Genomic DNA, 25,954 nt, shown 5'->3' with positions numbered 1-25,954 from the left:
CAACAAACAAAAGGCCAGTAATGGGAATGATCCAACTGTCCATCAGACAGGAGCATAACAAAAACATAGGCTTAGAGCTACCTTAAGGTGCATGCAAAACAATATAAAAAATATCCTTCTGCTGTAAGAGGCCTTTGATCAATAATTGATAATATCTACCAGTATTATTGCAGATGATTCCTAAAAATTCTGATTTTAAAAAGGAAAATAATAGAACTGTGAATCATTTGAAGAATACCTGATGGTAGTTATGCTGTAATCTGCATCTCTCCAATGATAATGTAATCCACCAAAACAGTGTATTTTCCAACTTAATGAATTGTTGTGCCTAAAAAATAAAAAAAACAATACAGATATTACAGGAAAACAAAATTACAGATAGCTCTTAACTGTACAATGTTTTTGTATTAAGAAATTTGTTTAATCAAGACTTTTCCTGCACAAAAAGTGAAGTACCTATTTACTTTCGAAACTCCTGTCTTATACCTGATCAAGTAAATCTTTATCCAATAATAAATAGATTACAGCATGTATCTAGTTAAATATTATGTTGAGAAAAAAGATATATGTTAAAACAATAGTTCATATATATTCTCTGTAACATAGGTAACCTATGATTACATAGCTAGTCCTTTTCTTTCAATTGGATCTATGATCTAAACTAATCATTAATACAGTTATGGATATTTAACTAAATTTCTGTGTGGAAAAAAGAGTTATGGATGAACTAATAAAAAGGGATGCAGAAGTAGCTCAGGGCACACCAGTAATCCCCTATAACTTCAGACTAAAACATCCAAATTTACAAGAGTCATCACATGTTTTCAAAAACAATATTATAGTAACAAAGGCATAAAAAATTATGACTGAAGGTAGCACAGCAGTCTTTTTTAAAATGCAATTCTTATGTTTAAATTCTGTATCTTTGTCATCTGCTGAGACATAAAGACAGACATGGTTCTAAAAGAAAGATCAATCAATGAACTACTGCATAAACACACTGTTACTCATATTACAAATAAGGAAATATTAATAAGGTGACATATCAGAAAATGTGAATATTAATTTCTCATTGTTGAAAAAATCACTTTCAGTTCTGTAGCAAACAAGTAGTTCTATTTTGCATAGATAAGCACAGAATGAAAGCTCCAAAATTCTTTTATCATGTCCTATTATGGATATATGACTGGGTCTATTTTCGTTCAAATGATCTTATATATCGCAATTATTCACATTGAATATATGATTCAACTTGATTGTATATAAAAGATCTGAGACACGAATTTATAGCATTTTGTATGATCTTCATGATGAAATAACCATACATTTAGTATCTCTTAAGCTCACACACTAACTTTAGAATAAAAACAGGAGGAACTCAATTTTTCAATTTGTTTCTAAAAATATTCATTTAAAAAACATTCAGATAAAGGTGGATTTACCAACTCTTTTTGGAAATGCTTTCTTACTATCTCTCCATCAAAATTATGCTTCATTGTCTTGGTATCTTAATAAACAGCTGCGCCATGAGCGCATGATACGCTCGTCGTCTTGTGTGTGAATTTTTATGCAATAAGCATAAATAGTTTCTGACATACGGCGTGACATGCGAAAACCCCCTTTTTTTTTTACAAAAAACTCAATATCTCTAAAATAAAATTTTGAATCAAAACCAAAAAGTATACAGATCTTTAGATTAATATAACTAACAAGTGTGTAAAATTTTAAGCAATAATCATAAATCGTTTTTAAGATACGGCGCGACATGTGAAAACCCCCCCTTTTAAAAAAAAAAAAATCAATATCCCAAAAATAAAATTTTGAATCAAAACCAAAAAGTATACAAATCTTTAGATTAATATAACTAAGAAGTGTGTAAAATTTTAAGCAATAATCATAAATCGTTTTTGAGATACGGCGCGATATGTGAAAAACCCCTCCCCCTTTTTTTACAAAATACTCAATAACTCAAAAATAAAATTTTGAATCCTCACCAAAAAGTATACCGATCTTAAGGTTAATATAACTAAGAAGTGTGTAAAGTTTTAAGCAATAATCATAAACTGTTTTTGAGATACGGCGCGACATGTGAAAAACCCCTCCCCCTTTTTTAACAAAATACTCAATATCTCTAAAATAAAATTTTGAATCATCACCAAAAAGTATACAGATCTTAAGATTAATATAACTAAGAAGTGTGTAAAGTTTTAAGCAATAATCATAAATTGTTTTTGAGATACGGCGCGACATGTGAAAAAAAACACACACCTGTTTTAGTTACTAAGTCCCGTAACTCAAAAAGTTTTAATCTTATTTTCACCAAAAAGTATACAGATCGTTTGACCATCATAAGAAACAACTATGTTAAGTTTCATGAAATTTGGATAAGTCATTCTCAAGTTACAGGGCAACATACGCCGGACAGACAGACGGACGGACGCTGGACATTTGTATACCATAATACGACCCGTCAAAAATTTGACGGGCGTATAAAACTAGAGGCTCTCAAGAGCCTGTGTCGCTCACCTGTATTTACTGATGCTTTGGAAATCATGTAAAATAAGGTTAAAATCATAATTAATAGTATTAGATATTAGATATTATAATGATATCTAAGATAATAACAAAAAACTGCAAAATTTTTGTAAAATTACTAATTCAGGGGCAGCAACCCAACAACGGGTCGTCGGATTTGTCTGAAAATTTCAGGGCAGATAAATCTAAATCTGATGAACATTTTTGCCACCTGTCAGATTTGCTCTAAATGCTTTAGTTTCAGAGATATAAACCAAAAACTGCATTTTACCCCTATGTTCTATCTTTAACTAAGTTGGAAGGCGGGGTCATCGAACAAATTTTTTAAACTAGATACCCTAATAATGATTATGGCCAGGTATGGTTAAATTTGTCTCAGTAGTTTCAGAGAAGAAGATTTTTGTAAAAGATTACAAAAATTTACGAAAAATTGTTAAAAATTGACTATTAAGGGCAATAACTCCTAAAGGGGTCGAATGACTATTTTGGTCATGACAACTTATTTGCAGATCTTACTTTGCTGAACATTATTGCTGTTTACAGTTTATCTCTAACTATAATAATATTCAAGATAATAACCAAAAACTGCAAAATTTCCTTAAAATTACCAATTCAGGGGCAGCAACCCAACAACAGGTTGTCAGATTTGTCTGAAAATTTCAGGGCAGATAGATCTTGACCTGATAATCAGTTTTACCCATGTCAGATTTACTCTAAATGCTTTGGTTTCAGAGATATATGCCAAAATCTACATTTTACCCCTATGTTCTATTTTTAGCCATGGCGGCCATCTTGGTTGGTTGGCGGGGTCATCGGACACATTTTTTAAACTATATACCCTAATGATGATTGTGGCCAAGTTTGGTTAAATTTGGCCCAGTGGTTTCAGAGGAGAAGATTTTTGCTACCGACGACGGACGACTGATGACAGACGCCAAGTGATGAGAAAAGCTCACTTGACCCTTCGGGTCAGGTGAGCTAAAAATGACAAGTTATAGCTATCCAAATACTACAATCCCTAATTTTCCTGAATAAGACTGTCCTTAATATTTGATAATTGTCAGAAAAAGTAATTCCTGATACATCAGCCACACTGATATCAACACAGAGCATTAAAAGAAATCATCCTTTAAAAAGTTTGACACATCCATTTAAACTTAATCTTAATCGTGATAATGCCTTAAAATAGTTTACATTATAAAAAAAATAACAGTTGCTTTTTCCTGATCAAATTTGACTACTGTATGTAAATGGATAGATTATATTTTATCATAAATACCAACCTTTTGACTTGGAAATGGATTGTCCATTTTTAATGTTTTGGTCATAAAGTCACTTAGACAGCTTTCAGGATCAGTTCCAACAGACTTTAAAAATTTAACAGCAATGTCCAGTTTATCGAGACTTTCACACAAATCTGTGTAACTTCTGACTTGAAGCTCACCACATATTTGACTATGTACCGAGTTGTTTATCCTGGTCTGAAAAAAAAGGGATGCATATTATAACATTTTTCCATCAAATTTGATTCAAAAGTACAACTCTATGGCCAAAAGAATAAAGACATACCACAGGTTACAACACAAGACCGTTAAGATTGAGCAACATGAACCCCATACACCTTATCGCCATTTGTCCTCCATTACTGGACATCTCAAAGGTTCCCGTAAAATTTTGATGTCATAATAGAAAATATCTGACACCACAATGGAAAAGTGATTGTTGTATTACGACAATAGTTCAAGTGGCGAAGATTCTCGGGTCAAGCGGTGCCCCATTTCCAAATAGTGATTAGGTCTATTGAAAACCTGGGGTGAACTCTGGTGCTCCATAATGGTAAGCATTTCCTGCTCCACTAGTGGTACCTGTCATATTGCCCACATCAAGTCAAAACCCAAGTGACAAGACACATTCAATGAGTTGTTCACAAGGCAGAGGAAGGGATTGTTGAGTAGCATATACAAGTAAAATAATTAATTGTTTATTTGTTGCTTATTTAGTGGCAAATATTTCATGCATAATTAATAATTACTTGATACATGCAGCACAAAAACTATCTTTTATCTGAAAGGTGGAACAAGTATGTTAGTAATAGATTTTGAGTTGGTTTTATCAAAAATATAACTCCATTTCAAAATAAACCAACACATTTTTTTCATGCATGCAATATATCAGTTATAGTTATACCAACCTTCAGATGATATGCTTGTAATCTATTACCTCTGATAATCAACAAGAAAACATATACTGTAAATTCAGAAATTATTGCGTGCATTTATTATTGCGATTTTTGACAAATTAACAAAAATGTGAGTTTAACTATTGTGAATTTTGGAAAAGCTACATACAGATATATGTATTTGATATCAGAATGCAAGTTTTTATTATTGCGATACTCAAGTAGTCGCGTTATTCGCATTAATAAAAACCTCGCAATAATTTCTGAATTTACAGTACAAATGTATTTCATAGAATACTTATGTAGTATCAGAAAATACATGTCACTTATCTGTTAATGAGCTGTTTATCATTGCCTAATTTTCAAATAAGTGAAAACAAAATGGGATATTCTCTAATATATTTAAAATCAGTACCAACATGTCTTTGCATTTTCAAGCAACACTCTCTACATTGACAAAGAATGAATGCTAAGATTTTTTTGTCCGAAGAAAACAGATGTCACTCGACACTATATAGCAATTTAAACAAGGCATGTGAATGAACTAACAAACAATACCGCCTGCCCCACAAATTTGATTATCTATCCTTTAACATGTTAGACTGGGATCATCTTCTGAATCGCACAACTTCCGGGAGTGTTTTACAAAAGGGTAACAATTCATTAATATTCATACAGTCCTTTAGTTGTGCTTACAATGCAAATGGACAGAAAGACAAACAGGGTAATTTCTTTTTATAAAAACATTTTTGCTGGGTGTAAAATAAAAGAACATGTGTGGTAAACATTAAAAAGACAGCAACTCAATGACCACTCTCCCCCCCCCCCCCCCCCAAAAAAAACCCCAAAAATTATGGTACATTAAATATGAAAAAAAAACACTATTAAGAGAAAGTTACAGAACAAGATCACACTCTCAACTTACTTGTTTTATCCTTAGTGACAATTCTTCAAACATAGAAGCATTTGTAGACTCTGATCTGTATGTAAAGGTTGTTATCTAAAGCATTAAAATATATTTGTTAAATTTTTATCATTTCACATGTTTATATATTGCAGCACACATACATAAAAGGTATAAATTTGACTCCAAATTCAAAATTTACAAAAAAAGATTCAAATGAAGATATTTGATATGGACTAACTTATAGAGAATATAATATAAATACAAATATGACAGTATACAAAATATATATTCTATTTCCGGGCCTTTTATAGCTTACTATGCGTGATGGGTTTTGCTCATTGTTGAAGGCCATATGGTTGTTAACTTCTATGTCATTTCGTCTCTGGTGGAGAGTTGTCTCATTGGCAATCCTACCATATCTTCTTATTTTTATATGACTCTACAGTTAACTTTACCTCTTTAATGTCAGTAATTATTGACTTGGAAAACAGAAATCTGTCAATAAGCTGTCTCTCAAGGTTACTAAAGTCATAATCCACCTTGGTGCCCTGACCAACTTCAAATGAGTAATTACAGTTGGCCAACACCATTGGTAACAGATCCTTCTCTGGATGGTAGCTTATCAGATGAGCTGATGATATATCTTTCACATTTACCTTAGGCAAACTATCTAATCTAATTAAAATAAATCAACAGATGATTCATTCTAGTCATTTCTTTTCAAATTGTGTATTTAAAAAAAAGTATATTTACGAGTTTATATTTCTGATAATAATGGTATTTCAAATAATGTATATATCTTTCTTAACATTATAGCAATGATATTCTGAAATTTTTATGAAACACAGATTACAATGTCATTAGTAATTGTTTGTTTAGTGTTCAGTTTCAACTATTTCATGTATGTTCAGGTTAAGGCTAAAATATCAAATTAACTATGATGCAGATAAATACATTTTACCAAAGGAAGTCCTTACAGGCAAAACATATTTCAACCTTGCTTTATTAACAGATTTTTTTTTATCTGAACACCTCACTGTTAAGCCAAGAAAATACCTCAATTCATACTATCGGTATTATCAAATTTTCCCTAAATTATTTCAGAAAATCAACTTGTTTACTACAGAATCTTAAAAAGACAAGATAATATGTGTACAATGTATAATACTAAAGCTATAAAACACAAAAATATGTAACAAATTTACAAAACTTTGAGAGCACCCTCACATACCTACACCCCACATTGTCAATGGGCAAGCAAAATCTCACCAGATTCACAAGTTCAAAGATTAATAACTCCCACAAAAGTCATCTGATCAAGAATTTCTTGTGGATATGCACATCTACATATTATGTCCTTATTATCTAGAAAGTTTCATAAAATTCTGTTGTGTGCTTTCAGAGGAGTTGCGATGACAAACTGTTGCAGTAGTGTATTTAGCCCATAATTCTAAGTTCAAATGGAATTAACTCCTAGAAAAAATTGAATCATAATTTTCTGTCGATGTGCACATCAAAATAGTATGTCCTTTTTAGCTATAAAGTTTTATATAATTCTGTTGTGTGGTATCAGAGGAGTTGCAATGACAAACTGTTGCAGTAGTATATTTAGGCCAAAATTTGAAGTTCAAAGGGGCATAACTCCTAGAAAAAAATTGAATATTTTTTTCTGTCGATATGTTCACTTACATAGTATGTCCTAACTAACTACACAGTTTCATAAAATTCTGTTGCGTGGATTCAGAGGAATTGCAATGACAAACTATTGCAGTAGTATATTTAGGCCAAAATTTGAAGTTCAAAGGAGTACAACTCCTGGAAAAAAGTTAAATCATAATTTCCTGTTGATATGCACATCTAAATAGTATGTCCTTATTAACTACAAAGTTTCATGAAATTCTGCTGTGTGGTTTCAGAGGAGTTGCTATGACAAGAAAATGACTGACTGACGGAAGGACTGACAGATGGACAGGTCAAAAACATGTTACCCTACGGAACTTTGTTTCCTGCGTATAATTAAGTAACATGAAACAAATAATCCATAATACTCTTAAACTTTACCTTTGACCTTTTTCTTGGCAAAACTTCTGTAAGAAGTTGTTCTGTTTTTCCAACAAAAATCTCAGCATCAAGTAGGAGCACAAACCATCATCTCTCAGTGTTGGAAGCAAAACAGAAACTGGAGATCTTAAATCTATACACCTTCTACACAGCTCTGTACTCACATGGATAATATTTTCATTTACAGTACATGCTATAAAATGAAAGATGCATCCTTTTATTGTTTCATATGGTCTTGCTACTTTGTTTGCTAAATGTTTGTTACTGTAATGCATGTTGATTTCTGTTATAATTTTAGAGAACAATAAATAATGCTTTTTGGACATAAAACAATGCCTAATTTTATTTATATATATGATTATAATCAATCCATCTAAAAGGGAATTCTATCATAAGTTGTTGCCTCAATTCTTCAGTCATTACCTTACAGGAGAGTTTCTTAATAATATATTTTTTCTACTCCAATGTTAAACTACAATTTCTCCAGAGGTAAAGTATTTAATTACTTACTTACCATTTACCAGTTAATATTTCTTTGTGGTTTTAATTTTGTGGATAAAACTTATCCATGAAATAATTGACACAAAATAATATATATTTCTGCTTTTACAGTATAATATTAATAACATAAAACAGAAATTACGTACTGTTCTGTAATTTTAATTAGGTGTGGCATTCCAAAGTTATTTCCGTATAAAAATGCAACATCTATGACAACACCACTGTGGACAACACATACTTTTTGTGACAACATTAATACAATACATAATTAATCAAAAGAAAAGATTTGATTTAACTCATGGATGTTCCATAAAAATGTTATTATAAAAATTGAATGCGTCTTTTTGTAATTTTATAGGGTTGTAGAAGCGTTGAACGTTCACATTATTATGAGGCATGGTGAAGTGCTTCCACGCTTTATACAAAATGTATTTTGTGCAACACCTTTACATTCCAATAAAATTACAAAAAGAAGCATTCAATTCTGAACTCAATGACTCTTACTATATGACTCAAGTGACTGTCTTACACACTCCCATGCTTCTATGAACATGCTAAGTAAGCTTTTAAACTCCTCTGATCTTCTTTCTGTTAAATAAAAAGAAACAAGTACATGTAATAAAGCTCAAAAAGATCAAAATTTTCCTCATTTTAAAATATTGTATTTGTTTTTCTTTTTTCAAGAAAGTCAAATTTGTATTTCAAGTACAGTCGATTCCACTTAATTGCATACCGCTTAATAGCATAATTCGGTTAATTGCATACTTTTCTCCTGCACAAAACCATTTCCCATTCATCTAATGTTAAATTGTCCGGTTATATGCATAGCCTTACAAGTGGCCTTTCGGTTAATTGCATAGAAAATATTCGCCAGCTAGATATGCTTAGTTAAAACTGAAGAGATTTTTGACCGGAAACGGCAATTTGGTAAGTATATTTTTCTTGAATGCATCATAATTTTCGTTATTATTTCATATTTACTTTTGTGTTATTTAAATAAAGTTTTTAAACAGTTTCTTTCGTGTTTATATGATTAAAAAATAAGCCTCGATGTGTACACAGGTAAAGTTTCCCATGTTCTATTTTAAGCCTCGAGGTCATAAAAATGTCAAACAGGTGATTGTTGTAAAAACACGTCCATTCTATCTCAAAAGGTGTTAATTATTGATTGGATATCAAACATTTTTCATAGATTACATTTGGGGTGAATTTTAAAAACAGTAACCCCTGTTAATTATCGATCATTATCCAATGTGTACTCTCGTAATTCGGCTTGGGGTGATCTACACTTATGTTAAATATTACAGGGCATTTATAAATGGTTGAAGAATTTTATACATCAATCTTTTATTTTTAATATTTTTTGAAAAGAAAATTAACTTCTAATTATTATATTTTCTCTCTTTTAACACTCGTGTCCTGCAAATAACCCGTACAGGGCCCCATTACCTGTTAACTACTTTGCATATACGAAACTAACGAGGTTAAAGAAACAGTGTTACATCACTGTGCAAGCGGTAAATACTGCATATCAAAGACAGTTTAGTACACATTTATTGTTTAAAATGATTATAAACTGTGTAGTATTGTTAAACAGTTAATTTAATCAAAGCGTAGCAATGTACATTGTACATCCGGGTCATAGAAACAAATCTATTTTTAGAACAATTAGTTTTATTTTCGTATCTCAGGTAAAGGAAAAGTCGGTACGCAAATAAACTAAAACAAAATGTGTTTATAAACTTTATTGAAAGAATACAAAATAAAATAACATGTATGACACTAGACACATAACTTTTATTAGAATAAATAAGCATTCAATATGTTGTAAGTGGGTTATGGACGTTCATCTTTCTTCAGGGATTTCCTTTACTGATCTGTACTATCGATGTTATTTGACTCCGTAATTTGGCATTTCGGATATAAGCATACTCCGCTTAATTGCATAATTTTGTCTGACAAATAGGCTATGCAAATAACCGGAATCGACTGTATTATCACATAACATTTCATGGTGCAAAATATCATACCTCAATGCAAGTTCATTATGGCCAATGCTGATAATGCTGCATTTGGTCTGTAAATTGAAGCACAAAGATGTAGGGTTATAACAGCAAATTACAGACTTTAACAACAAAGTAATCTAACAAATAGTGTTCCTTATTTACATCAGGAAATCAAATGAATTTTTTTTCAATTTCAACTTTTAAAGGGTAAAAATGGAATGTCTCTTAGTTTCAAAAAAAGGAGCAGTATCCAACTTTTTCAAAGAAAGAACCTTTAATGGACAAGATTACATACTGCTTGCCCCTTGAAAATAATGCCCATCCTCTTGCAGAATTTTCTGAGAATCTAGCTGATTAGTGGAAGCTTTCAAACAAATTTGAAGAGGGATATTTCGGTGACAAGAATCAACATTGATAAAAATTACCCTCCTAAAAAATGGTTCCCCATTTCAAATTTTCCTAATTATTGTACTCTTCCATGGTTTTGATTAGTGGAAACGGTAATTAAAATTCAAAGCTAGGGATCCAAGAAAAATAAAGAAGACACTAGTAAGGTGACAACATGGATGATGGCCTGACCAGCACCCAAGACAACATTATAAGTGAGTTCTAAAAATTTGAATTCAGATACATTAAGAATTGAAAATTTAAAAAAAGTATAATATATTCCTATGATATAAAAATAAGATGTGGGCTCCCCAGATAACTCTCAACCAGAAACCAAATGCACATTAAGAACTCTTTATTTCAGTTATCTATGTTGTTCTTTGAATGTTCCTGTGCACCTTGAGGATATACAAAATAGGAATTTATCATTGTATCTATCAAAGTACCTTGTGCCAAATCTTCTTTTATAAAGTTAATTTGAAAAGTTCCCTCAGATCTGTCCAACTTTCTGTTGTACTTCTGTATCAATATTTGTTGAAGTTTTAGAATGCTTGGTACAAATCTCAAGACTCTGAGAAATGGTTCCTGCAATAAAGCATTCAAAATGTTATTACAAGTCTGTGAAGTGAAAAATATCATACAGAAGGGTTTTGAAAAGGGTGATAAATTCCAGTCATATCCAATTCTAAAAGCTCCTTGACTGAAATGTAATTTGGAATACAGGTCAAAACAAAATTTTAAAATTGAAAACTTACAAAGATTCGAACTAATTAGCCTTGTGATTAGTCAAACATTGAATTTTTGGTTACAAGTTACAAAATCCACAGGGTCCTACATATTCCTGGTTACCCCGGTAATGCCACTAAGGATATCAGGTAAGCTAGCTTAAATGTTTGCTTATCATGTTTACCTGTGTTGACACCTGACATCAGAAAATACTGAACAAGTACAGATTTACTTTATTATGAAATAACTTTTTAGCAAAGGTTATGGATAATTAAGATTTTTAAAAAATTAAAGCTTTCTATTCAATTTTGTTATAAAAAAAAATTTAAGTTCAAGTCATATGATACTTTGAATTTAAAAAAACTACAGGCTCTAAAGAGCCTGTCTTGCTCACCTAGGTCAATGTGCATCTTCAAAATTGGAAACTCTTCAAATATTGTGGACTAGAATAGAATTCATGACAAAAATCTCTTTTTTGTGGATCTTGTATTGCTGATCATTTTTCTCTGTTTACAATTTCTTAATATCTTCTTTAGTTTTTGTCCAAAACACAAAAAGGGTAAAATAAAGGAGTAGGTCCAGTAAGACCCCTTTTTGGCCCCAAAATATAGCAGTTTTACAAAATTGTTAAAATGTAAACTTTAAGTCATTTATTGGTAAGAAGAATGCTTCTGCTACATAAATATGGGCTGTTTTTGACAATACAATGCACATATATCAGGTACTAGCATCCTTTAGTCAGGCTAAATTACTGAAATCTTCACAATTTTAGCATTTTAGTTAAATTTTAGACGGTTTCCGTCTAAAATGAAAGTGGCCGCATTTGTGTTCATTCTTAATATTGAAATGTAAGTTGTATTTGATGATAATACATAACATATATAAAGGTTGAGGATGAACACGGATGCAGCCACTTTCATTTTTGACAAAAACCATCTGAAAAGTGACATTTTTGGCATATTTGATATATTTTTCATATTTAAGCTTGAATCGGCGCGTTTTTAATGAGTAAATCAGTTAAAATCTTTCACATAAACTAATAGAATCAACTGAAATAGACACTTTAGTGTTCAAAAAGTGTCCAAAATCCTTCGTCATATGAACCTGAAATTTGAGGCCAAAATCGGCCCTTACCAGACCTACTCCTTTGCCATTTAAGGGCAATTACTCTGATAAAGTGTCTACTAATGATTTTGGCAAAACTTGACTTGTAGATTTTGTGTTGCTGATCATCTTTGCTATTTTTAAAAAGTGTCTATCTTTCATAGTTTTCAAGATAGTAGGCAAAATAGCAAAAAATGGTAACTATCGTCATAAAAGAGCAAGAACTCCAAAAAATCAGTCAACTAACAATTTATGCCTTGTTGACTTATTTGAAGAACTTGTCTTGCTGATCATTTTTGCTATTAAAAGTGTCCATGTAACTATTATAGATAATAGACAAAAAAAATATGAGTAAAAATCATCATTAAAGGGCAATACCAGTACCTCCAATAAGGAGTCGACTGATGATTTATGCTTTTTGACTTGCATGTAGATTTTGTCTTGCTGATCATTTATGCTTATTTAAGATCTATCGATCTATTATAATTCTTAAGATATAAGGCAAAACGCAAAACAGTTGGTACAAATCGTCATTAAAGAGCAATAACTCTAAAAAGGAGTTATCAGACGATTTCTTCCATTTGTCTTAATAGTAGATCTTATCTTGCCGATCATATTTGCTTATTAAGTTTCTATTTATCTTTATAAATTTTAAGAAATTAGGCAAAATTGCAAAACAATGGTAAAAATAGTCATTAAAGGGCAATAACTCCAATAAGAAACAAGAGGCTCTCAAGAGCCTGAATCGCTCACTTGTAATTTTTTGCTTAAATCTTTCATCAATGATTATTTTTGCTTTTCAATATATACTAATGAATGGCTTAAAACTTCCATTGAAATGTTCTTTGTATCTGTCATATTTTCTTCAAAATCAAAGAAATGTATTTTACCCCTATGTTTCATTTTAGCCATAGTGACTATGTTTCTTGACGTACAAGAAAATAAAATACAAAATTTATACTAGATACTCTGAAACTCATTCAGCCCAAGTTTGGATGAAATTGATTCAGCACTTTCAAAGGAGAAGATTTTTTAAAGTAAGCAAACTAAATGAACAAATTGTGAAAAATTTATTTTAAAGAGCAAAAACTCCTTAAGGGGACAATTGACAATTTTGGTCATCAAACTTATTTGTAGATCTTACTTTGCTGAACATTTTTGCTGTTTACAGTTTATCTTTATCATTAATAATATTCAAGATAATAACCAAAATCTGCAAAATTTCCTTAGAATTACCAATTAAGTGGCAGCAATCCAACAATGGGTTGTTAGATTCATTTGAAAATTTCAGGGCTCACAGAGCTTGGCCTAATAAACATTTTTACCTCCATCAGACTAGCTCTAAATGCTTTGGTTTTTGAGATATAAGCCAAAAATTGCATTTTACCCATACGTTCTATTTTTAGCCATGGCAGCCATGTTTTTTTACGAAACAGATAATAAAACACAAATTTTATTTTAGATACCCTTAGAATCATTCAGCTTAATTTTGGTTGGAATTGGTTCAGTAGTTTCAGAGGAGAAGATTTTTTAAAGTTAGAAAATATGATAAACAAATTGTGTAAAATTGTCCTTAAAGGGCAATAACTCCTTAAGGGGTCAATTGACAATTTTGATCATATGAACTTATTTGTAGATCTTACCTTGCTGAACAGTTTTGCTGTTCACAGTTTATCTTTATCATTAATAATATTCAAGATAATAACCAAAAACTGCAAAATTTCCTTAAAATTACCAATTTAGTGGCAGCAACCCAACAATGGGTTATCAGATTCAACTGAAAATTTCAGGGCTGATAGAACTTCACCTCATGAACACTTTAACCTCATGTCAGATTTGCTCTAAATGCTTTGGTTTTTGAGATATAAGCCAAAAACTGCATTTTACCCGTATGTTCTATTTTTAGCCATGGCGGCCATGTTATTTGATGAAACAGTAAATAAAACACAAACTTTATTCTAGATACCCTAAGCATCATTCAGCTTAAGTTTGGTTGGAATTGGTTCAGTAGTTTCAGAGAAGATGATTGAAATAGTTTACACCCACCAGACGGACGACGACGACGACGGATGCCAAGTGATGGCAAAAGCTCACAGTTCCTTCGGAATGGTGAGCTAAAAACTTGCATTCTGATATCAAATACATATATCTGTATGTAGCTTTTCCAAAATTCGCAATAGTTAAACTCGCATTTTTGTTAATTTTTCAAATATCGCAATAATTTCTGAATTAACAGTAACTTAAACTAACATTACTTTTTGCCTTAGAACTAGAAAGTTCAATCTGTTAAAAGCTTATTCTTTTCATAATGATCCTCCATAAAATTGAAATAGAACTGATCAGTATTGGGAGAACAAGTTAAAGGTTTAAGTGTTCAAATGGTACACAGGCAGCCATTTTCCAATACATTCATATTATCTTTATACCTCTTCAAGGAAGATCCGTAACAGTGGGCATTTGTGTTGACTTGCATTAAGTATTTGTGTTAAATGATCCACAGAAACATGAGCTCTGTAACGCCATACTGCAGGAACACTATGCAAATTTCTGATGTTCACTTTTTCTGTTTGTTTATCTGTCTCATACAGTAACTGAAGCAATCGATCTGATCCTGAAAGTGCAATTAATAATGTATAATACATTAAAATAATGAAAAAGAAGAAAGGTATGTGTGCTTTCTTGGAGATACAAACATTTAAAAAATTTCAAATTTTGACTGGAAAAAGAGTGTTTGGATTTTTCATATGAAACCTGTTAAAAAAAATGAATGTATTCAATATATCAGAAATAAAAAGACTTAAAATTATTTCAGCAGATTTCCATTTGTTAAGTAATTTTTCAAAAAATATGGAAATAAAATGCTTCGTCCAGCTCAGCCTAATACGACCGCAGAGGTCAAACCCTGAACAGTTGGGGAAAGTTTGGACACAATATTCAAGCTTGATACTGTCTGAATTTGGATTGTGATCAAATTTTTGACATAATATAGGTTTCTGGCACAAAATAAATGTGGTCAAAGATCTTAAAAATTTGAAATGGGACATTTAATTTTCCTAGTATGGTCTGATATCCAAAATATAACAACATGGTTAGATTCAGCATGTAAAAAAACACAAAAAATGATAATCTCAATTCAAATTTCCAATGGACTTTGCAACCATAAAAGCCCATTTAAATACATCATAAAAGTATAAAAATAGAAAATGACATCATAGTCATGGCTAAAATTAGAAAACCTTGATCAGCAAAATTTAATAGTAATATCTAAAAATAAAATTCCTTTGTCAACATTTAATATAACTTCAAAAAATAAATGTACAGCAAATCACCTCAAGAGATTACAACATTTCTTTATAACAAAACCATTGTAAGGGAGGTAACTTTAATGCAAAAAATAAACCAAACCCATTTAAATACATCATAAAAGAATCAAATAGAAAATTTAAATACATCATTAAAGTATTAAATGGAAAATTTAAATACATCATTAAAGTATTAAATAGAAAATGACATCATAGTCATGGCTAAAAATAGAAAACCTTGATCAGCAAAATTTAATAGTAATATCTAAAAATAAATTCCTTCATCAAACCAAACCCATTTAAGTATATCATAAAAGTATTAAATAGAAAATGACATCATAGTCATGGCTAAAAAAAGAAAACCTTGATCAGCAAAATTTAATAGTTATATCTAAAAATAAATTCCTTCATCAGCATTTAATATAAGTTCTATTAAAAATAAATTGACAGCTAATCACCTCAAAAGAATACATCATTTCTTTATAACAAAACCATTGAGAACTTAGAATTGGTTATAGGATTTGAATTTATACTCAATTTTTTGCTTTTGTGCAATACACTATGCTGTTGCGAATTGCCCCCTCCCAAAAATTAAAAAAATTACCCCCCCCCCCTTTTTTTTTATTTTGTGCAATACACTATGCTGTTGCATATTGACCCCCCTCCAAAATAAAAAAAAAAAAAAAATTTTACACCCCCCCTCCCCACTCATTTTTTTTATAAAAATATGAAGAAATTTTCTTTTAAATTTCTAAAATCTGAAATGAGAAAAAATTGTTCCCCTCCCACAATTTCTTTTTTACCCCCCCCCTTTTTCACCTCCCCCACCCTTTTTCAAAACAACCCCCCTCCCAAAACAATAAAAAAAACAAAAAATTTACCCCCCCCCCCCCTTTTAAAAAAAATTAAATATTTTTATCCCCACTTTTTTTTGCAAAAAATAAAAATATATGAAGAAATTTTCTTTTTAATTTCTAAAATCTGAAATGAGAAAAAATTATCCCCCTCCCACAATTTCTTTTTTACCCCACCCCACCCCTTTTTTTCACCTCCCCCAACCTTTTTCCAAACAAAAAATTCTTTCCCTCAAGATATGGTCATAATCTCAATTCAAATTTCCATTGGAGTTTGCATCCATAATTTCCCATTTACAGTACTTGCAACCTTAGGCGTTACTATTTTAGCGATCAGTCAGCGGTCATCGATCAGTCACCGATCAGTCAAGTTCGCGTCAAACTCCCGTCACCAATCCGTCAAATTTACGGTAAAAATATTTGACTGATCGGACGGATCGGACGGATAGGACCGATCGACCTTTCTGACAGATTGAACTCTACTACGTCATATGATAAACTAATACAAATTACGGAATCTTAGTTTCGTTTCATTTTATTAAAGGCGCCACGGAAGATACGAAACGTTCAAGTGCAAAAGATCAACATTTTTTTAGTGATTATTCAGCAAAGTTTTAAGAATAAAAAAAAAAGAAATATGCAGATAAAACTGATTTTAAATATTATTAAAACTGAATGGCAATTTTTGTTTTTATTTAGGTTATATATTTTCATACCCGAACAGTGCTAAAACGATTTAAATCGCTATTGGGATTTTGTTCCCGGAATTTCAGCATAATTTATGAAAAACAACCAATCCTGATGTACAAAAAGTACTGAAATCAAATGGCGGTTCATAATTTCCTTCAAAATAAAGAAATTATTACATTCCTATTCAACACAAGCAAAAGTTTAAATCTTATTTACTACAAATTTGAAAGTGACGTTGCAATATTTTTGAAATAAAAGAAGAAATATTTGCATTTTCAAGCAACACGAACAAAAATTTAGTATCTTTTCCTTGAAATTCACCATAATTTATGAAAAACAACCAATCCTGATGTACAAAAAGTACTGAAATCAAATGGCGGTTCATAATTTCTATCAAAATAAAGTCATTATTGTATATGTATTCAACACAAGCAAAAGCTTAAGCATTATTCTCCTTCCATTTTTAAATTTCCTATAAAAAACTGATCTTGAGGCCTTTGAAATAACTAGTTACAAATAACATTCATTATTTTTTATCAATCCTGATGTACAACAAATACAGAAATCTAATGGCAGTTCATAATTTCTATCAAAATAAAGAAATTATTACATTCATATTCAACAAAAATAAGAGTTTATGCATATTTATCCTTAAATTTTCACATTTTATACACAATTACTTATCTAAAGGCATTTATAATGTCTGATTGCAAGTGACGTTGCATTATTCCTCATATATCAGAAGAAATATATGCATTTTTAAGCAACGCTAACAAAAATCTTGTATTTTTTCCCTGAATTTCAGCATAATTTATGAAAAACAACCAATCCTGATGTACAAAAAGTACTGAAATCAAATGGCGGTTCATAATTTCCTTCAAAATAAAGAAATTATTGTATATGTATTAAACACAAGCAAAAGCTTAAGTATTATTCTGCTTCCATTATTAAATTTCTTATAAAAAACTGATCTTGAGGCCTTTGATATAACTAGTTACAAATAACATTAATTATTTTTTATCAAAAGAAGAAAAATTAGTAATTTATACATTGCGAACAACATTTTAATATATTTTCTCTGATATTCTTTTAGTTTAATGAAAAAAAAACAATCCTGAGCTACAAAAAGTACAAAAATCTAATGGCGGTCAATAGTTTCAATTAAAATAAAAAAATTATTGCATTCTTATTCAACAAAAACAAAAGTTTATGCATATATATCCTTAAATTATACACACCTTATACAAAAGTACTGATCTAAATGCATTTATAATGTCTGATTGCACTTGACAATGCATTTTTTCTGATATAAAAGAAGAAATATTTGCATTTTTATGCAACACGAATACAAAATTAGTATCTTTTCCCTTGAATTAAGCATATTTTATGAAAAACAATCAATCTTGATGTACAAAAAATACAGAAATCTAATGGCAGTTCATAATTTCTATCCAAATAAAGAAATTATTACATTCATTTTCAACAAAAATAAGAGTTTATGCATATTTATCCTTAAATTTTTCACATTTTATACAAAATTACTTATTTAAAGGCAATTATAATGACTGATTGCAAGTGACATTGCATTATTCCTCATATATTAGAAGAAATATATGCATTTTTAAGCAACACAAACAAAAAGTTTGTATTTTTTCCCTGAATTTCAGCATAATTTATGAAAAACAACCAATCCTGATGTACAAAAGGTTCTGAAATCAAATGGTGGTTCATAATATCTATCAAAATAAAGAAATTATTGCATTCCTATTCAACACAAACAAAGTTTAAGTATTATTCTCCTTACATTATTAAATTTCTTATAAAAACTGATCTTGAGGCCTTTGAAATAACTAGTTACAAATAACATTCATTATTTTTTATCAAAAGAAGAAAAATTATTAATTTTATACATTGCGAACAACATTTTAGTATATTTTCTCTGATATTCTTTTAGTTTAATGAAAAAAAAAAAACAATCCTTAACTACAAAAAGTACAGAAATCCAATGGCGGTCAATAATTTCCATTAAAATAAAAAAATATTGCATTCTTATTCAACAAAAATTTAAGTTTATGCATATATATGAAATTATTACATTCGTATTCAACACAAAAAAAGTTAAAGTATTTTTCTCCTTGCAATTTTGAAATGAGGTATGAAATTCTTATAAAAAATTGTTACTTGAGGCCTTATGATTTTGAATAAAACATACCACGTTCAAGTACAAGAGAATATTAAGTAATACATATAATGCTTAAAAAGTAATTTATATATTAGTTATGTGTTATTGCAACCAGTTGATTAAAAATTAACTAGTAAAGGTGTCTTCGTAGAGGTCCGCGTTTATCGAATGTAAATACTGGGGAGTTCGTTTTACATAAGAATTTTAATTATATACGTATCCGTCCGATCCGTGCATATAATTACTTTACTGATCGATCGCTGACCGTTGTCAAGGTAACTCTCACATAGCTTATTTGACGTATCTGACGGATTCTTTGGGTCATCGATCACCGATCAGTCATCGATCAGTCAAACATCCGTCTCCGATCATTCACCGATCAGTCAAGTTCACGTCAAACAGTAACGCCTAAGGTTGCAAGTACTGTAAATACATCATAAAAGTCTTAAAATAGAAAATGACATACATAACCATGGCTAAAATCAATATTCCTTAATCATCATAAATTTAATAGTAACTTCTTAAAGTAAATTGACAGCTAATCACCTCAAGACAATACAACATTCCTTTATACATAATTTAAAACATTGTTTGTGTTTGGATTACCTCCCTTACACTGCTTTTAAATTGTCTTAATTGTACATTAACCAGGAAACCCTTGTTTTCCCCCCTTTTTTGCCCCTTATTCCTACACGGTTTGAGCCATAACCCTCCCAAAGCCAATCCTAACCATCCCTTTGTGGTATAGAAACTTGTGTATAATTTCAGAGAGATCCATACACTTAAACACAAGTTATTGTCTAGAAACTTTGGCCCCTTATTCCTAAACTATTAGGACCATAACCCCCAAAATCAATCCCAACCTTCCTTTTGTGGTTATAAACCTTGTGTTTAAATTTCATAGATTTCTATGTACTTAAACTAAAGTTATTGTCCGGAAACCAAATGTCTTCGGACGACTACAACGACGTGATACAAATATACGACCGCAAAAATAAAAAGTAATGGGTGCTTGGCAAAAAAGTTAAATGCATAGCTTAGAAAAATGTCAGATTGATTAGGAAATAAATAATAAATGTTGAAAAGTGAAAACAGAGCATCCCTAAATCTTTTGAAGGGAATTTCTGGGTTATGAATATAATCTTTAACTATGTAAAACTTGTAAAAAGGTATATTTTATGTAATGAATTTATATAAAAAAAACTTTGAATAATCAGTTCAAGTGAGCAAGTAAATAATAGCAATAACTTCTGTCTGGCCTGCTTCAAATTCAATAATAAGAATAAAACAATTATTCTAAAAGTAAATGAAGAAACAGGTTTAATGACATCCATCACATGCAAACATACTTCTTATGAATTTAAGTGCATGTACCAAAGAAAAATGTACAGTATACAGAGAAACAGAGGTAATTAAATGGAACTCTAGATGTCTACTGGTATTGTGGGTTGTTGGTTTGCTGTCTTATAGACATATATTTTTCCTTTTACTTAAAAGTACTTTATACAATCCACTGGAATGTGATGTTTAGAACATGGTAATGTAGTAGCTGGCAGAAATGCAAAAGCTACTTGCATCAAATCAGACATATTTTTTTTAAGTTTCACAGTTTTCCAATAGCCTCAAGGATTAAAGCAATTTTTAGAACATTCTTATTACTGAAAATATAAGAATCTCTAAATAATTCAAAATTAACACAACAAGTGCCAAGTCTTGACACAAATTTTCTTTGTTTTCACAAATAAAAATTGGGGTAATTTCTTATGCTTAACTATTTTCCTGTATAATTTTTTCAAACTGTTGAAAGTGTGTAAACCTTAAAAAGCAATAACTAAAGTTTCAGAAATAATATTTATAATAAATATACAACAATAGATACTACTTAAAAACATGAAAAATTAAAATACAAGAATATGTTTCCATAGGACACTATGTCCTGCTCACACCATACTATGTCCCTTGTTCAGTGAACCATGAAATCCGACTCAAAATTGTAATTTGTCATATAATTTTAAAAGTTCAACTCACAATGAACATGTGTACTAAGTTTCAAGTTGATGTGATCACAAATTTGTGGTAAACTACATTAACCAAAAACTTTAACCTGTTAGAATGTACTTATCTCCCACTATAAAATTTCAAAGTTCAGTGAACTATGTAATTGGGGTCATAACAGTAATTTGGCATATAATTCATACATAATGAATATGTGTAGTGTTTTGTTTAGTTTGATCGTCTTTTTCATGTTTTTTTTTTCTTTTTTTGTCATGGTATTGTCTGTTTTTCTTGACTGGTTTCTGATTATCAAACTCATCCAAGGTATTCATGAGTGGAAAACTTCCAATTTTTGGTTGTCCCTTTGGTATCTCTTAATTAGGATAATTGGTCCGAGGACAGTGTATAACTTGCAAATTTTTTTCATATTCTTTCCAAATTTATTTCTTTATATTTTATGCATGAAATATTAAGTAGGTGGATGAAATTCCATAATAAAAAAATTTGGGTGTTGAATTTTTATGTCAGGTAGTGATTTGGTCCAGTTAAAAAAGGTCAAAAATTAGTATGTCTGAAGCTGTCAAACTGAATTATAGACCCCCTTAACATAGAATTGTCCATAATTTGAGTTAGAGCTGGAAGACTTTTCTATAATTTTGATATTATTTGTCCCAAAAGTAGTTCACTACACTGTAAATATCTTTTTGAGATAGAGCATGCAGGTGCGAATTTTTTAATTTGAATTCATTGTCAAAAAGAAATGCACTAACAAATAACTGTGTCCTCAGGCCAATTCAAAAACTTTAAACTATAACCATTTATCTCATCAACCCACAATATTACTTTTTGGCATTTTCTGTTCAGTTGCTTAACTATTCAAGCAATTTATATCTTTATCTCTGAATAATATCTCTTGATAGCTTTTTACATTGAACAATAAGGCATAATCCTTACCAAGTCTTTTATCTTTCAATATAATTGTATTATGAGTCTGCAATATTCTATCTAAATCCTGCCAAACAAAAAAACACAATACATATTTCATTACTGGTTCATGTAGCAGCACTATTTACACATTTTTAAACAAGAATGCACATGTTGTAGTGCTTAGCATACCCCACTCGGGGGGCCTCAGTGGCCGAGTGGTCTAAGTAGTTACTACTGTAATCACTAGCCAGTCAACACTGAGGTTGTGAGTTCGAACCCCGCTCGTGCAGGTGCACTCGACTCCAATCTTAATTGACTAGGATTGTCAGTTTTGCTATCGAAGGTCAGTGGTTTTCTCCGGGCACTCCGGCTTCCTCCACCAATAAAAACTGGCCGCCACGAAATAGCCCAAAAGCGGTGCTTAAAAGTGGCATTAAAACACCAAAAATCAAAATCAAATCATACCCCACTCATAATTCAAAGTATAGGAAAACAGGAAGTAGGTATCTGACAGATCTGAAAAATACTCACAAATAAAAATAACTAGATATCATTGAGATGGGAGCCATCTCTGTGGGCCCCTCTGTGAATAACTTGTAGTAAAAAATTGGTATCTTTACCATAGGACATGGGGTTGTCAACTGAAACCATAGTTTTTGACCTTGACCTTTGACCTAGGAAGTTGTACATAAATTATGACACACCCTCTGGTGTTGGTTTATATACATGTCAAGTATAAACTTTGAAATTATAACGGTTCTCAAGATATAGAGCGGACACGATCTATACCATAGGACATTGGGTTGTCAACTGAAACCAAATTTTTTTGACCTTGACCTTTGACCTAGGAAGTTGTACATAAATTATGACACACCCTCTGGTGTTGGTTTATATACATGTCAAGTATAAACTTTGAAACATAACAGTTCTCAAGATAAAGAGCGGACACAATCTTTACCATAGGACATGGGGTTGTCAACTGAAACCAAATTTTTGGACCTTGACCTTTGACCTAAGAAGTTGTACATACATTATGACACACTCTCTGTTATTGGTTAATATACATGTCAAGTATAAACTTTGAAATCATAACGGTTCTCTAGATATAGAGCGGACACAATTTGTTACAGACAAACGAACGGACAGACAGACAGAAGGCTGATCAATATAGGGCGTCCGCCATTTGGCGGGGCCCTAATTAATATGTAATAAAGAGTTTTAATATTAATATTAATGTATGAACTCTGACAACCTTCTAAGAAACGGAATAAAGTCTGATGGATATTATGTCATATTTAGGAATAAAAGGTAAAGTTTACACATCAATTAACTCCATAAAAAATAAAATATATCATATTTAGTTCCAATAAAATGCAATAAAAATTAAATCCAGATCAAATATTTCATGACCACTTACAGAACCAATTCACCTTTGTAAGAGTTCATATTTGTGACATCAAGAAAGTTTTTTATAAATGTCATACATAAAACCTTTTTATTGCCATGATGATCCCCCACCATCCCCCTCCCCAATGAATAAGATTTTTAATACTTCATTGGAGTATTAATAAGTATCAAATGAGAAAACATTATTAAAAATATCAAACTATGTCATAATTCAATTACAGACGAGTGTAACAATATCTAATCATTGGATATGCATATTTTTCACTCCTTTGAGCATCACATAAATCAGAAGATTAATTTCACATGGTCTTGGTATTCAATGATTTTTTGATATTTTAAGTTTTCACCAGAAGATTATGTACACTTTTGACATCTGAATCAACTACTAGATAACAAATACATCTGCACTTGTACCTTTAAGAGGGGTGCAATATATCTTGAGGCAAACTTCTCTTCCCATTTCAATCTTCCATCTTTACTCAACAGTTGGCACATATCTGGTGGAATATTTTCTCCTAAAAAAATTCACAATTTTAAATGAAATGCTGAAATTGAAATTCTTTTTAACTGAAAAAAAAAAAAAGGGTTTAGAAATTCACAACACAAATTTTTTCATCAAAGAAACAGCTATTTCATGTGTTATATTTGTTCCTTTAAAACTAAGCAAAAGCTCACACCTCACTGCAAATTGTCAGGTAATATTGGTTTTAGGGGTTCAAACTGAATGTAGTTATCTACATTTTAAAAAATAATTACAATTTTTTGGGTATTGACTATGACTCCAATTTTTGACACCTTAAATATCAGGACCATGCAAGCAAGACTGTGTCCTCATGTCCACTTATTTGAGGGAATTCTTTGTTTTTTGTCAAACTAATCCAAGGGAGCTGAAAATGAGTTTTACACATCAATAAACTAAGTAAAATTGCAGAGAATGGGGATTTACTTTTTATTTGAGTGTTCCTATTTTTGTGGATTTAGAAATTAGTAAAAAGTTTATTCCATATAGATACTTCATTTCCTGGCTTTGAAAAAATTCTGTAAAACCATCCTTGTTTTTTTGTTCGACACTCAAAATTTGTGGTCCACCTATACCTGTAAAATCCATGAAAATTATAACCCCACAAATAATAATAAATCCACAGAACTGATGCAAACATTATATTTACATTAAAAATTACCTGTATTATTAGGGACATGCTGGTCCATAATGCTTTTCAATATGCAATGTACAAATACACATACATCATCATTGCTTTTACCAAGTATTTTTTGCAGAGCCTGAAGATCTAAGGCAATATGTTCCTTTATAAAAGGGAGTACTTCATTTGGTGACAACTTCTTGTCCAGTTTAATTGTCTGGATAATTGCCTAAATATAAAAATAATTTTTTAATAAAACAACAACCTCAACCACATTTATGGCATAACATGGAAATCTTTCTTAATTTCATAGATGTTCTAGTTACCAAATGGCAAATGATTGGTATGTGTAGATACACAAAAGCTTTCTTATTCCCTTCTATCTCTTTGCTCTCGTGGACAATTTTGTCCCTTCTATAATGTATCACACATAACCAATCATTCTCCATTTGGTATATCAATGTGCCAAATGTTCATTCAATGTCTCCACTTTATCTGTGGTAGTATTTCATGTCTTGCTTTCAGCAATAAAAGTCAAAGTTCAGGAGTGTTTGAAGGGGATTTTGTCAAACTCAAATGTTTTTGTGACCTTGTGTAATGGAATCATTGATCTTATACATAAGATTAACTTTAAATTTAAAAACTTTCAAAATAGTCTTTTGGCAACTGAAATTTAAAATTTAAATTGTTAAATTCAATGCATCAGAATGTTTTTTTTAAAACAAGTTGAATATTGCTCAATTTACTTTGCAATATGCACGCATGCAAGTTTCATCCCTTTTTGAATGAGTTAAAGATTCAACCTTTAAATGAATTTAATGATATGACTGCTTACTGAATTCCTCAACCTGTTAAAATCAATTCTGAAAAAGTATGTCACTTACACCACTATTCTGTACACCAGAATCAGATAAGCACTGAAATAAAGAGATGTTCCTCTCAGTCGTTCAAATTTTGAAAATAACTTACTCATAATGGATTCAAATAATTTCCCTTGAGACCCAGCATATTATTATCTTTTGAAATGTCTTTTACACAAGAACTAAAGA

At 30.7% G+C, this 25,954-nt stretch overlaps 1 protein-coding gene across 1 annotated transcript in view; it reads right to left on the bottom strand.

Annotated features, from left to right (window-relative positions):
• LOC127721093 (E3 ubiquitin-protein ligase rnf213-alpha-like) overlaps positions 1-25,954 on the bottom strand; it is a 160,901-nt gene that overhangs the window by 6,928 nt on the left and 128,019 nt on the right. The window contains exons 64-74 of the mRNA XM_052227777.1: positions 24,945-25,134; positions 24,178-24,278; positions 22,384-22,441; positions 14,833-15,017; positions 11,023-11,161; positions 8,688-8,771; positions 7,683-7,875; positions 6,077-6,296; positions 5,640-5,714; positions 3,819-4,016; positions 239-328 (exon numbers count right to left, since the gene is read on the bottom strand). Coding sequence (XP_052083737.1) covers positions 239-328; positions 3,819-4,016; positions 5,640-5,714; positions 6,077-6,296; positions 7,683-7,875; positions 8,688-8,771; positions 11,023-11,161; positions 14,833-15,017; positions 22,384-22,441; positions 24,178-24,278; positions 24,945-25,134 — 1,533 coding nt within the window. The remainder of the gene's footprint in view (positions 1-238; positions 329-3,818; positions 4,017-5,639; positions 5,715-6,076; positions 6,297-7,682; positions 7,876-8,687; positions 8,772-11,022; positions 11,162-14,832; positions 15,018-22,383; positions 22,442-24,177; positions 24,279-24,944; positions 25,135-25,954) is intronic.

This window comes from Mytilus californianus, unplaced genomic scaffold, assembly GCF_021869535.1.
Source record: "Mytilus californianus isolate M0D057914Y unplaced genomic scaffold, xbMytCali1.0.p SCAF_1, whole genome shotgun sequence".
Taxonomy (NCBI): Eukaryota; Metazoa; Mollusca; class Bivalvia; order Mytilida; family Mytilidae; genus Mytilus; species Mytilus californianus.
Note: the sequence above shows the minus strand (reverse complement) of the source record. Positions and strands in the feature narration are given on the sequence as shown.